The following is a 13,379-nucleotide window of genomic DNA, read 5'->3' on the forward strand; positions in this document are numbered from 1 at the left end:
GGGCGCGGGGACCTTGGGGGGTGGGGTGCAGGGTGGGGGGTGGGGCATCACAGGCAAGGCAGAAGCAGTCTTGGGGGGATAGTGGAACATGTCCAAGGGGATGTCATCCAGGTCAGTGGTGTGGAGGTGCAGCCCACCTGCGAAGCGTCTCAGGGGTGGGACCAGGGGAGACACAGAAGGCAGGGAAGGCGGGAGACCTGTGGTCATCTGGGGGGTTGCAAGGAAGTTCTGTAACTGCTTAGTGCCCCACTTCACAATACATCGAGTATAATGCTCATCTATTTATTTCTCTTGCTGCTGAAGACCCACCACCCTCAAACCAGAACCATGGGGGTGTCACTTCTCTGCCACCTGGGTGCCCAGATGATCCCATATGAGGTGGCCAGTAGGGAGTGCCCAAATGCAGGGGAGCCCCAAGTTATGTGGGTGGTAAGAAGGCGACCATATAATCCATTAGATGACCAATTAGATGACCAATAGTCATCTAAACTGGAACACACTTGTCAGTGAAAAGGACATCTGAGTAGTTATGCCAGGACAACAGGCCTAACCGGGATCATCTCAGATGAGCTGGGACTTAGTGGTCACTCTGGAGATAATCCCAGAAATACAGATATGCCCCCCTCCTCAAGAGAGGAAGGAGGAGTGGGCTGGTTGGCAGCCCTGGACAGTGAAGCTTGCCAGTGGCCATCTTGCCTCCCGCTGTCCCCAGGGTGGGTCTATGTGGAAAGAAGGGCTCCGTTACCTCTGAAATCTCAGTATCAGCAGAGGAAATCTGCTCAAGGCGCGTCTGACAGAGCCTTTCCACCCAATATTGAATCTTTTCCGATTCCTCAAGGTCTTCCCGCTCTGTCTCCGATACCTGGGACCCAAGACCGGCGCAAAATGGGAGAGGACAGAGGGCACACTTGAATCACATGTGGGCGGCACAGTCAAATCAGTAGAACAGAAACACTTCTTAAAAAAACCCAGAGAATTGTTGGGTGTCTCAATTACCTAGAAAAAGCCCCAGGCTTGTTCCACCTGGCCCCAGAGGAGGTGGAGATAAGGGGGAGGGGGTTAGGGTGTTGGGCTAGCTAACGGCAGGTGTAGACAAAATCCGAGAAGGAGCTCGTGCATTGCGTGGGATTAGCTGGCCCCTAGGATCCCCACCAACCCTGAGGCTCTTATGATTCTCCAAGTATGGTCCTTTTATAGGCTCTCAGCACCTCCCAAGAGTTCAACTGTACTCTTTTTCATCTCCCCTCCAGGCCACCTCGTCCTCAGGAGCACAAGCTCAATTTTATCTTTAATCTTTTAGCTAATTTGCTCCTAATGAGAGATCTAATGCACTTCACATTTTTCAGGACTTCTCTGGATTTGTAATCTAATCAGTTTGGCATTCTGATTCATGGAAGCATTAAAGAGAAGAGAAACCAGTTAATATCTCCAACAGCTAGGGAGTTACCTAGGAAATAGCAATTACTTACTCTGGAAGACTACTTTTGACATGTCTTGAAGGGGACAGCCTTAGATATATTCCGGGGTTGAAGAGGTCTAGAGGTTTCAGACACATCTCATGTTGATGGGAGCAGCCTCAAACTCACAGCCTGATTAACTGGGGGATAACCTCAGACCCCCCACCTGCCTAAATAGGTTAGCTTCAGACCCATACCCTCAGACACAAGGCAGATAGGGGAAAATGGGTCTTGGATTCATAACCTGGGTTGGGGAGGGGGTTGTCTAACTGTCAAACTGACACAGATCTAATGACAGGTGGGTAGAAGGCTAACTTCAGATCTATAGCTGAACAGAGGGTTAGCCTCCGACTCAAACCCTGAGCAGGGAGGGCAGCCTCACAGCCACACGGAGGGTGGAGCGGCCTAGCCTTGGGCTCATACTCTGGTTGGGGGTGGTGGGAGTAGAGGACAGACTCAAATCTCTAGCCACATGTGTAGAGGCTAACCCGAGACCTACAATCTGGGTAGAGAGGCCAGCCCCTGAGCAAGCGGGCCCGTCTCGATCCCAAACATACACTAAGCCAGAGGCTAGTCTCAGATGACTCTGGGTAGGTAGGAAGCTGTCACTCTCCAGCCTGGGGAGGAGGCCAGGCTCACTCCATCCTTGGACTGCATTTGGGAAGAGCAACTCCATCTGGTTCCCTGAGAGCGTGGTGGGGACCAACCAAACTGCCCCAGGAAAGCTCACCAGGCCTGGGAGCAGGACACATACCTCCTGGGCCAGCCGGTTGATCTTCAGTTGCTTTTCCTTCTCTAGCATTTCCTCTTTCTCTTTGTAAAGCTTTTGCTCAAATTCCAGTTCCTTCTTATTCTTTCTCAACTCCTGAAGGCTATCATACTTGGCTTTCTTCTTATCCTTTCCTTTCTGAGCAGATGTGGCATTATTTATAAGACAAGGGTTACAAGGTAGTGTTGACACTGGCACAGCACAGCAAACAGGGCATTCAGTCTTCAGACAACAGCAGGCAACCACCCCACAGTGAGCCCCTCCCCTAGCTCTGCCCCACCACACTGGGCATTGGACTTAAGGTTAAGGACAGGCAGGACACTGCTACCCATCACAGAGTGAGACACATTTCCCTGTGCCAGCCAGAAGAACTGGCTTACTAGTTCACTAACAAGCTGTGTAACCTTGGTTAAGTTCCTTAACCTCTCTGGGCCTGGTTTATCTCATCTCCAAAATGGGGTAAATACCTACCCCACAGGTTTGCCATTCAGAGCCAATGAAATAACATCTATGAAAGAGCTTCGTGAGCTTCAAAGCGCTGTATTTTAAAAAGCATTGTATTTATTTCTTAGTATCTGGGCATATGCCTTCTCCAACAACTGGATGTTCAGACATCACAGGTGCATCTTGGTAGATTCTAGAGAAAATCTGGGACAGATCCCCTGTCCTGAGCTAGAGGAGAAGGGTGTCAGCCTCTGACCTGGGAGCCCAGAGCCAGGGACATCAGATTTTGTCCTGATGCTTAAACTCCAGACCATTTCATCCTGGAGAGTCCAAATCCACTGTTCCCTCTGAACTAGGCTCCCGAACTGAGGACCAGACAGAAACTACAGGACTGGGAGATGGTGGGCAGGAGAAGGTAGGGAGGATGGCCTAACTGCTCTTCACTGGCCGTCAGGGTTGAAGAGGACTGGGGGAAGGAGATGCAGGGCAAACAGACTTCTTTTTCCTGTTTGAATTAGACCACAATGTCTGCCTTCCTGGTTGCTTCTCCCATGGGCTTGCAGGGAAGCCAGGGAGTAAGGAATGAAGAAAATTAAGATTTATGGACTACCTATGTGCCAAGGGATTAAAAGTTGATTATCTCATAAATACATATTATCCCCCTTCTGATGAAAGAGCCGAGGTTCAGAAAGGTGAAGTCCCTTGCTGGACGTCAAACATCTAGTAAGTGGTGGCGCCAGAGTTTGGACGTGAGTTTCCCCACGGTGCTCTGATGAGCTGGGGGCAATGGAGCATGGTAGGAGGGAGCGTCAGACCCCATCACACAGCATGGAGGACAGGGGCCAGCAGAGAGAGTCAACACTCTGGGGAAGGAGGAAGCCTGCACGTTCAATGAGCTCACCCCCAAACCCACAAGGCTTCCTGGGGCCTACTCTCAGAATTCCTGAATCATCCCAGCATCCAAAGCCAGGAAGGAGGAATTGAGTTTTCCAGCAATGGACACACAACTTTGTCCACAGCTGGAGGGGCATGATGGGTCATTATGGACATGTGACCGAGTCATTCTGCCTCCCCTCCTAAAGACTACCCCCACCTCTGTGCACAGGTGCTTTGGAGATGGTTCCCCATCTAGGATATGGGGACTCACCCCCAGAGCAGTCTGTGAGCCACTTGAGAAAATGTTTTTCACTACTTCAGAGTTCTGCTTGATTCCTTCCTACCCTGTTCACTAGACTCTCAGCTCAGTTGATAGATGAATCCCTACTATCATATTATCAATTCAGACAATTCCCCAAGAGGAGCCAGAAACATTCTACCCAATGGCAGCTTGCTAGACTAAGGGCACGGCCTCTCACAGGGAGCATCATAATAGGCATGGCCATTCTACTAGTTTAAAGAAAACCACCAGTGTTAAGATTTTAGAGCTAGGGCTCCTGGGTGGGGCAGGCAGATATGACAGTTTCTGTCCCATCTCCAAGAAAAAAGTACCTGCTTACTGATGCAGAAAGGCAAGCTGCCCCATAGCATTGCTTACTGATCACACACTAGCCTTCTCCATACATGTTACTTAGCTGTGTGTGAATCTGCCTGCCCTGCCAGATGGCGGGCTCCTACAAGTAGGGTTGGTCTCCGTGATTTACTCAAGCCGTCCTGGGGAAAGGATTCAGTCAGAAACATGAATCCTTCAGGCGCTGGAATAGACTTTGTGAGGTCACAGACCTGGGCGCCTTGAGACCCAGAGGGCTCAAGAAGACACTGAATAGTTATCTTTTCAAATAAGGGGAATTTTGTGCATTGCTGATCACGGCCATAGAGGGCCACTTGTATTACCTGGGGACTTCGCTCCAGCTGCTGGGAGACAAAGCATCTCACATGACTCTAGAAAAAATGTCAATAGATTTTCAGAGCCAGCATGAGGGACATGATTCTGTTGTCCTTTAGCTGTCAGTTAAATTCATGGCAGATATTCCTTCTGGCCCAGACTGAGAGGAGAGGCAGATGGGGTGGATGTGCTCTTGCTTCTACCTAGATGCAATTTTTCTCTCTTTTGGAAATGAAATGAAAACCAAAATACCAGCTATTTCTGGAATGACTGGACTGATGAATAGAGGAAAATAAGCTTTCCTATTCACCAAGAGTGATTTTCGAGTGACATGATTTCTGATGGGAGGTGTGTGTGGGGGAGACGCTAGTTCTTTTACATTTATCTAGTTATTAGTGCCTGGAAAAGATTTTACCTGTACATCTCCTTTTATTATTTTTTCAAATAAAATCCTCTGTGTGCATGTCTCATAACCTGCACCCAACTTGATTTTTCACTGTCTGACCTTGGCTTCTGGTCTTGGCCTCTGGTTCTACTTGACAGAGAAACAGAGCAGAAGTTTCCTGCCATGGCTCTGCCCTGTCCCGTGCCCAGTGGGGCTGGTGCCGACCCAGCAGTGCCTGGGAAGGTCTCAGCCCATGAATACCTCCCCCACGATGCCGCTGTGACAGCGCCCTGCCATCTGACATCAGTCTGACAGAGAGGCACAGACAGGGTTAGCCCCCCCAGTGAACAGGCGGTCACACTGTTGAGAGACGACAGGAGAAAAAACAATGTTTGGAAAAGGTCAAAACCAATGGCAAACTCAGCAGCAAACAGCACCCAGTCCTGGCCTACCTTCCGGATGGTTGGGAATTTGCCATCGTAGCGATAAAACCATCCAAAGGCTATAAGAACACAGAGAACAAAGCAATGAGATGCAGTTCAGCTCAGCCAGAGCATCCATGGGCAGCAGCCAGGAGGAGTTGGGTTCCCAAGGAACTCGCGGCTTTGTGAGATGAAGAACAGCCTCGGCAAATTCAACAGCAGAACCGCACCCTCTGTCTGACTCTCCACTTACCTGGCCTGACCTGGGTTGTAAAGCAGGCCCAAGACCACCTGAGAAAGGGCCCGATTCCCAGGCCCCGGGCCACTGTCAGCTGCCCACCTCCCCCCCCCAGGACACTGGCTTCAGAAGTCAGTGCCAGAAAGTCAAAGAGAAAGCCCCTTGTAGAAGGATGAGCTTTTCCCCATCACAGCCACAGTCTGCAAACACAAAGCCCCATTGAACAAGGCCTCTCCTGACCGGCGTCAGGTTCCTCCATCCAAGAAACAACCCGAAACAAAAGGGAGCCTGGGTCTCTGCCTAGAACGACTGTCAGACAGAACAAAACTGTCTTGTCTCACAGAGCAGGCCACGTCCTCTGCTTTCAACGGCGAAAGAGAAGGCTCTGGCAGGGTCAGCTCGGGGAAGGGCGCTCAAGCAGCAGTGGGCAGGAGATCTGCCCCCAGAAAAGCATATCCCCACCCAGGCCAGATCACCAGCCCCCTGCCTTCCCCAGGCAACAGCATGACGGATGGGCTAATACCTCAAGGCTGAAGCTCCCTGGCCAGAAGTGATGGCTTAATTACCCACCCTTGACCAGCCTGAGCTCTGGAACAGGATCTAGAAAGCCCCCTGCTAGACCCAGCACTATCCTCTTAGTTGCTGGATGTTGGGGAGGTCTAGGGAGTCTTGGGGGAGAGGCCAGAGCAGCAGAGAAAGAACTTAGGCTTGGGTAGTATTAAATATTTGAACCAGCAGTTCCAGCTGACATTTCAGCCTGGCCGTGAGACTTGTCCTTAAGGTATTGTGTGCAGTGCTTGGACCAAGCCAGGGCTTGGAGGAACTTCCCGGACTCCAGGAGTCCCTACCACATATTGGACCCTCAGAGCTGGGTGTCTGCAGGGCTGGCAGGAGGAGGCGGGCAGGGCAAACAGAGCAGCAAGGCCAGGGAGCGAAGCGGGGGCAGCAAACCTGCTCTCCCTGCTTTTCCGTGCCTCCGTCCAGGTCATCTGCTGGGTCAAACTCGGGGTCCACTCCCAGATCATCTACCCGGGAAAAGAGGAGGAAGTTGGTGAACCAAGAAGGACTTGGGAGATCAAGAAGCCAGAGGTGCTTGGGGGTGCCTGGGGGCCTGTGACCAGCTTACTCCACGGGAGAGCTGGGAGGTCAGGGGCGAGAACAGGGCTCAGGAATCCAGAGCAAAGGTTTCTTGCTCTGGGATGGTGCGTGCAGTGCTTTCAACCTTGGTAGTTCTCATTTCTCCATCTGTAAAATGGGCTCACAACAGGGGCCTCTGATCTGACAGCAGCATGAGAACCATTTTGCAGGGTGTTTGGTTGAAATAGGAGGTGCAGTACTGATGACAGGAGTATCTGAGTATTATACACATTTGATGCCAAGGGCTTGCAATGGGAAACAGATCCTCCCAGCTTCTTCTCATCACCCTTGGAGCTCTGGGTCCCCAGGGAATGTCAGAACTGTGTGTGTGGGCAGCAGACAGAAGTTTGGGATCCTGAGTAGGTGAGGAGGTCCCAAGGGGTAAAAGGGGCACGTGTGCTTAGAAAGACATGAATTCTGACCTAATGTGGAGAATAGCAAACTGTCCTTTCCAGTGATTTCTAACCTGGACTCTGGCCTCCCTGGGGCCCTGGAAAGTAGTGTTTGAGTCTGCTATGAGCTGCTTATTAATATTTCAAAATATTAATTAGAAGAGCTGGCCTATTAACCTATGAAAAGGCTATACGTAAGTTCCTTTGCTTTGGGCTCGGTTTATATTTACTCAACAATGGAACATTGATGCTTTCTTGCTAACAAGAGGGACTACTTAATAAAACTACTTATAGTAAGTGAATATAAATGATTACTTACTAGTGTAGTAAGAAAAAACTCAACTTCCAAACCATGGGGTCTAATGGGATTGGGGGCTAATAGATGGGGTCCTTGATGAGAAGGCTGGAAAGCTCTTATTTAAACTTCTTATCTTTCAAGCCTCCCTCCAGCCCTGGGAACCTTAATTACCCCTCTGCCCCCTTTTGCTTTTGCTAAGGAAAGCTATTCTGGGGCCTCTGTGACTGTACGTCCTGGCTTTGAGGGCTCAGGGTAATGTTGAGGTCGGTCATGGGTAGGCAGGCAGAGCCCCTGGGAAGCAGGCGGGGAGGGGAACAGTCAGTCCCCCCTGATCATTAGGATGAGTGGCTTCATTTTCCAGGCAAGAGATGCTTCACACTCTCTCCTGTCTGTTCAAAAATGCTGGCTCCACACAGGCACAAGACACCTGAGTCAGGTAGAACCTGTCAGCTGACTGGACCCCCAGATTGAAGAGTGGTCAGGGAGGGGCTGGCTGCAGTCTGGCCTGTCGGCCCTAAAAGGCAGAGACCATTCCAGCCTCCGAGGAATGGGGAAAAGGTGGGAACTGAGCTGGCTCAGAGGCCTTCCTGCACTTCCTGCCTAATCTCCAAAGTAAAAATAAACTGCCAACGCAGATGCAAATGGATGGCGGTGGCCTGGCTACCTCAGCTCAGGCCGGCAGAGCCTGGTCCTCAATCACTTGCTTCCTCCCGTTCCCTTAGAAGACATTTATATCTCCAGCAAAGGGAAAGTTTTTGCTCCTTTTATTCAAGAAGCTTGATTTGGTTGAAAAGCACTGAATAAATAGCTAGAGAAAGGACTTTTATTTTTTACAGTTCCTGAGAGAGTGTGTTTGCTTTGAGGCCAAGACCCAATTTCTAGGAAGGTACTAAATTGACTAGGATTACTTTCATGAGAAGCAATTAAAATCGATCTCTCTCTTTCGGAAGCTCCTATTTCACTCCGAAGAGCAAATTAGCTACCTGTCTAAAGCACAGATTATTCGCCGGGAATCTAGCTCTGGCCACATCCTCAACTCATACCGAATGTCATGGGGGCGGCTGATGAGAAAGTGCTTTGTCCTTCGGAGAGGACCCAAGATGACACTGCCCCGGTTCCAGCAAGAAATGTGCTGGGAGATGCTTGCCCTGCACCAGGGAGGGGTGACGTGGAACCATCCAGATGCCCTGCGCCTCTTGTTGACCCAAGTGGCCTGGGTTGGCAAGTTGATGTCCCTCTAGGGCTCGAGTATGATTCAAAGTTGGGGCCAAAGCTGTCCGGACCCCATCACAGGATCCCAAATGGCTGCTGCACAGGGGAAGTGGGGGAACCTTGGTTCTTGGGTGCAGATTTGCCTCATATCGGGAGGGTCCAAGGTCGGCTGAGCACAGTCAGCTGGAGTAGAATCTGCCTTGTGTCAAGTACAAATCGAAACAGCTGTAAAGTCAGCGAGTAAAGGCCCAACCAGGCATCCCGGACCTGTGATTGCCACGGCCCCCCAAGCTGCCTGGCTCCTGGCTCCCCACCACTACCCCACTGAAGAAGCACTGAGACTGAGCCCCCAACCCTGCCCTGGTGGTGTGAGCTGCCCCTTGAAGAGACATGACAGCCTGGGAGTTGGGGTGGAGAGCAGGTGCACGGGGGAGCACATGGTGGGGGCCTGGACTGCGAGTGGACGTGGGAACACAGGACAGAGGAAGAAAGGAGATGGGAAGGGCAGAGGTTGCTGAGGCCCAAGGATGGCTGCAGTTTGGTGCCTGGGAGGGTCACACAGTTCTCTCCCCGGCTCCATCCTCGGAGTGGCGTGACTGCAGTCCACACACAGGGATGCAGGTGGTAGGGGCACTTCGGTAAGCTCCTCCCGCAATTGCTCACCAGCCTTGGACCACCAGAGTCCTTCTCTCACGTGAGCCCCTTGCCCTCTTTCTTGCTGTTTTACCCCAGCCCCAATTCAGAACCGGGCAAGAGGAGGACACAACGCCTGAAATACTAGGATGATAATCCCATCAGCAGTTGGCTTTTGCCACAGCTCTCCAGCCCCTCTTCAGAAGTCCAAGGGCACATGCCTGAGTCTGTGTCATGGGGGAGAGCCTGGCAGCCGGCCCCCAGCACAAGGAGGACAGGCAGATCCCAACCATCCCAATGCCCTGGCAGACAGCACCTGGCACTTGGCCACCCCTCCATGAAGAGACAGCCATGGCCTATTCACCTGGGCAGGTGGTGGTGAGTGGCGGGAGACCTCTATCTTTGTCTAGACATCCCCAGGCCCCAGAAGGAAGCCCCCTCTCCCCTGGCACATGATACATACACTTTGGCTTGCGAAGGGGTACTGGGTGCAACTCGGTGGTGATGGTTTTAGGCGACAGGAGCTGTTCCTTTGAGCCCCAGTCTTCTTCCCACTGCTTCTTAAAATTCTCTTCCTCCTCCACGATCCTGAAATAAGACGCCTGTGACTGGAGTCAGAACCTTTGCAGGCCTGCCTTCTGCCTATTGGGGAATGCCAACCAGCCTGGGGAGAAGCCACGTGGTTGTAGCTGTGACGAAAACGAGTCCCTGGCACTTGTATTCTAAATCAGGTGTGAATGCCACCCTGACAGTTACAAGACTGTATTCCAGTTACCCTAATATGATGGGTTTTACTAGGATTATGGAATGACTACAAATAAGGGACAGTCCGCCAGGGGGACAAGAGGGCCAGGTAAACTGGGCCTGGAGGTGGCCTCTGGGGCCGCACTCCTTCGAGTACACTCACGTCCACGCACAGACATGTGTGTGCAGACACATGGGGCCAAGGCACTCACTGTTCCATCTCCTTCCGGTATCTCTCATTTTCCTCTGCTGCCTTCTGGGCAATTTCCTTTTTCCTTCTGAAACACAAATGCAAGTTGGCATGTTGGAATCTATGTCAGAGCAGTTAACTCTTCCTTGCAGCTAATCTCTGATTTGAGAAAAGTTTTAAATATTTCTTCCAGGCTCCTTTCCAAGGATGCCTGGACCAAATTTGGATGCTGGGAAAGAGGGTCCAGAAAAGTCTGGATCCTGTGCTCTTGTGTGGTTTCGTCTGGCACTGCTGAGCAGAGATTCTGCACTGCGGGAGACTGGAGGCAGTTCAGTGCAGGCCACATGCCATGCAGCCACCTCTAAACACCAGCATAAAGTGACTGACTGAGTGAGGTCCTCCCAGAGGCAAAGCCGGGGCTGCTAAGCAAGGCCAGAGTAAAGGGCAGAGGTACCACCCAGGGTGGTTCTTCAGGCAAATTCTGTGATGGGAGAGGTGGAAAGATCCTGTCCACTTTCCTTTCCCAAATTCTTATTATGCTCATAGAATGTATCTGGATTGGGATCTTGACAATAGTTTTTGACTTATGAATTCTCTCAGTCATCATCCCAGCCACTCTGGGGTTGGTGGGGGGTAGTTCTTATCACCATAGATGGGGCAGCCAAACTGCCTGGGTATGAATTCCACAGCTTAGCCATGTCTGACTTTGGACACAAGTGGTGTAACCTCTCTGAGTCTCAGTCTCCTCACCTATAAAATGGGTTAATACCATCTATCTCCCAGGGCTATTATGGGAATTCAGTTGAGGAACGTAAACAAGGCCCTAATACAACGCCAGCCACGTGGTTGGTACTTGACAAATGTTAGTTATTGCTAGTAGCATCCTCATTTTCCATATTCCTGGGTCTTGGAAATCAAGGGCTTTCCTTGGCAAGGAGGGAGGAGGAGCCTCGTGGTCTGGAGGCAGGGGATGCTTCCACTGAGCATCACTGAGCCCATCTGGTCTGAAGACAGGCCTCGAGGGAGAGAATAAAGTCAGCTCAGGATGCAGTGGGCAGGAAGAAAGGCGGGTGGGATGGTACAGTGGTCTGGGAGGGCAGGGCAGGGGCCTCCTGGCTGGCCACACTCACTGCCGCTCCATCTCCTGCTGCTCCCGGAGGATCTTGTTGGATTCCATCGCCAGCCGCTTCTGCATCAGAAGCTCCTGTCGCTGCAGCTCGCGCTGCCGGAACTCTGCCAGCCGCTCCCGGTCTGTCATGAACAGCTCCCGGCCCTCATGGGGAGAAAAGAGGCGCCTTGCTCAGTCCCCTGGGAACCTAGAAGTCCACTGCCAGAGTTTGAGGGCCAAGATTTGGGTTGCCTTCTCATCTCCGTGGCCCCCCATGTCAGGCATTGTGGCTCCTGCTCTGTCTGACCCAAGCTTCTGGCTGGGCAGAAATCCTCCCCAGCTGCTATCAGAGCTTCAGGGAAGGAGACCCCTTGGCCTTTCCCACGAGTGTGTGGCAGAGATCAGGGGTCTGAGCAGCTGGGCTGCAGGTCAGGGGTCACGGGGCCCCCACCAGCTCGTTCTGGACTTACAGCTCCAGCTACGACGGAGATGGTCAGGCTGCGGCTACTCTTCAGCACGTTCACGGCCTGTGGGGACAGGCAGATAGTCAGCTGAGACCTGACAGATCAGAGTAGTTGAGGCCTCTGGAGAGCACAGAAGGTTTCAGACATTGTGGCAAGGGGGACGTAGGTGAGAAGAGGACAGCAGAGAGGATCACAGCCAGAAGGTGAAAAACCCACATCTCACCTCCTTGTGGTCCAGGTTGGAGAAGTCGATGCCATTGACTTCGACAATCTGGTCCCCTGGCTGGTGGAGAAATGGAGAGGGATCAGCATGTTGGAAGAGCTCCCCCTGGAGGCCAGCATCAGACGTTGGGTCTTCAAGTAGCTGTACCTCAACTCTTCCGAAAGAGCAGAGTTCCAATAGGGTCCTCCCAGGGCTCCTCCACCCCATATCTCTTTCATCAGTTGTCAAATATTACACCTTTAGAAGTTCATTACTTTGGCTGAATTTACGACATTTGCTTTAAAAACTCAGTTTGTAGACTTAGGAGCCTTTAACTTCTCATACAGTAGATTCTGTGTGGAGTCATAATAATAACTAGTATCATAGCTAACGTTAATCGATCCCTCAGTATGTACCAGACACAGTTCTAAGCATATGTATTAATACATTTAATCTACACAATGACCCCAGAAGGAAGGCTAGTACCCCCACTTTACAGGATAGGAAACTGAAGCAGAGAAAGAGGAAATAACTTGTCCAAAGATGAGATTAAGAGTTCTATCTAGCTCTGGAATCAGACCACCTAGGTTTGAATCCCAGCCCTGCCATACTACGTACATGATCTTGGAAAGATCTTTCTCTGGCTCTCAGTTTCCTCATCTGTGAAATGAGGCTAACGATAGTACCTAATTTTCAGAGTTCTCATACATTTTAAAGGGCTTAGAACAATGTCCAATCCAGTTAACGCTCAATGAATGTCAATTCTGATTATTATTACTACATCCCAAGCTCAGGACCAAAGGTTCTCAGAGCTGGAGAAGGGCTGGAGAAAGGCTCAAATGTCACCCCCTCTGTGAAGCCTTCCCTTTGGGGGTTAGTAGGAATCATCAGCCAGTGAGTGTTGAGAGAGGGCTGTGTGGGAAAGCACGTGCTCCATCCCTGTGCGATCACAGTCTGACCCTGCGCCCCACAGGGGCCCCACTGGGGCAGGCCCAGGGTCACTCACCTCCAGCCCCACCTCAGCAGACAGGGAGCCAGGCTTCACGTGGCTGATGAAGATGCCAGGTTTCTGGATGGGGCCGCTGGAAATGCTGTGGGAGATTCGGAAGATCAGGTGAGCCTCTGCTCTTCAGTGCTGGCTCATTTTCAATGACCGGCCCCCATGCCTGTGTGTCCAGGTCACGCATGAGCTCAGTACCCAAGCCCTCTGTCATCTACCTGTTCAGCCTCATTTCCCTGTGGCAACTACCAACAGAAAGCTACGTCTAATTCCCCCTACCCAACCTCTCATCCAACCTATTGCATATGCTGTTTCTTCTCTCTTTCTAGCATTTTCCTATGCATTCCTCAACTCTCAAATGTTATCTCCTCTACAAGGTTTTAACCAATCTCCTTATTCTATCCCCTGACTAAGCTGGTTGCTCCCTTCCCTGTGCTCCTAAAACACCTACAGCAAGGATGG

The 13,379-nt window shown here is 51.3% G+C and overlaps 1 protein-coding gene across 1 annotated transcript in view; it reads right to left on the bottom strand.

Moving 5' to 3' along the window:
- The window catches only part of USH1C (USH1 protein network component harmonin), a 48,769-nt gene that overhangs the window by 16,883 nt on the left and 18,507 nt on the right, over positions 1-13,379 (bottom strand). The window contains exons 9-15 of the mRNA XM_024731594.1: positions 12,924-13,008; positions 11,939-11,998; positions 11,722-11,778; positions 11,274-11,416; positions 10,166-10,231; positions 9,673-9,797; positions 6,489-6,562 (exon numbers count right to left, since the gene is read on the bottom strand). Of these exons, the coding sequence (XP_024587362.1) occupies positions 6,489-6,562; positions 9,673-9,797; positions 10,166-10,231; positions 11,274-11,416; positions 11,722-11,778; positions 11,939-11,998; positions 12,924-13,008 (610 nt within the window). The remainder of the gene's footprint in view (positions 1-6,488; positions 6,563-9,672; positions 9,798-10,165; positions 10,232-11,273; positions 11,417-11,721; positions 11,779-11,938; positions 11,999-12,923; positions 13,009-13,379) is intronic.

The sequence above is a fragment of the Neophocaena asiaeorientalis genome, unplaced genomic scaffold, assembly GCF_003031525.2.
Source record: "Neophocaena asiaeorientalis asiaeorientalis breed wild unplaced genomic scaffold, Neophocaena_asiaeorientalis_V1.1 scaffold571, whole genome shotgun sequence".
NCBI classification, from domain to species: Eukaryota; Metazoa; Chordata; class Mammalia; order Artiodactyla; family Phocoenidae; genus Neophocaena; species Neophocaena asiaeorientalis.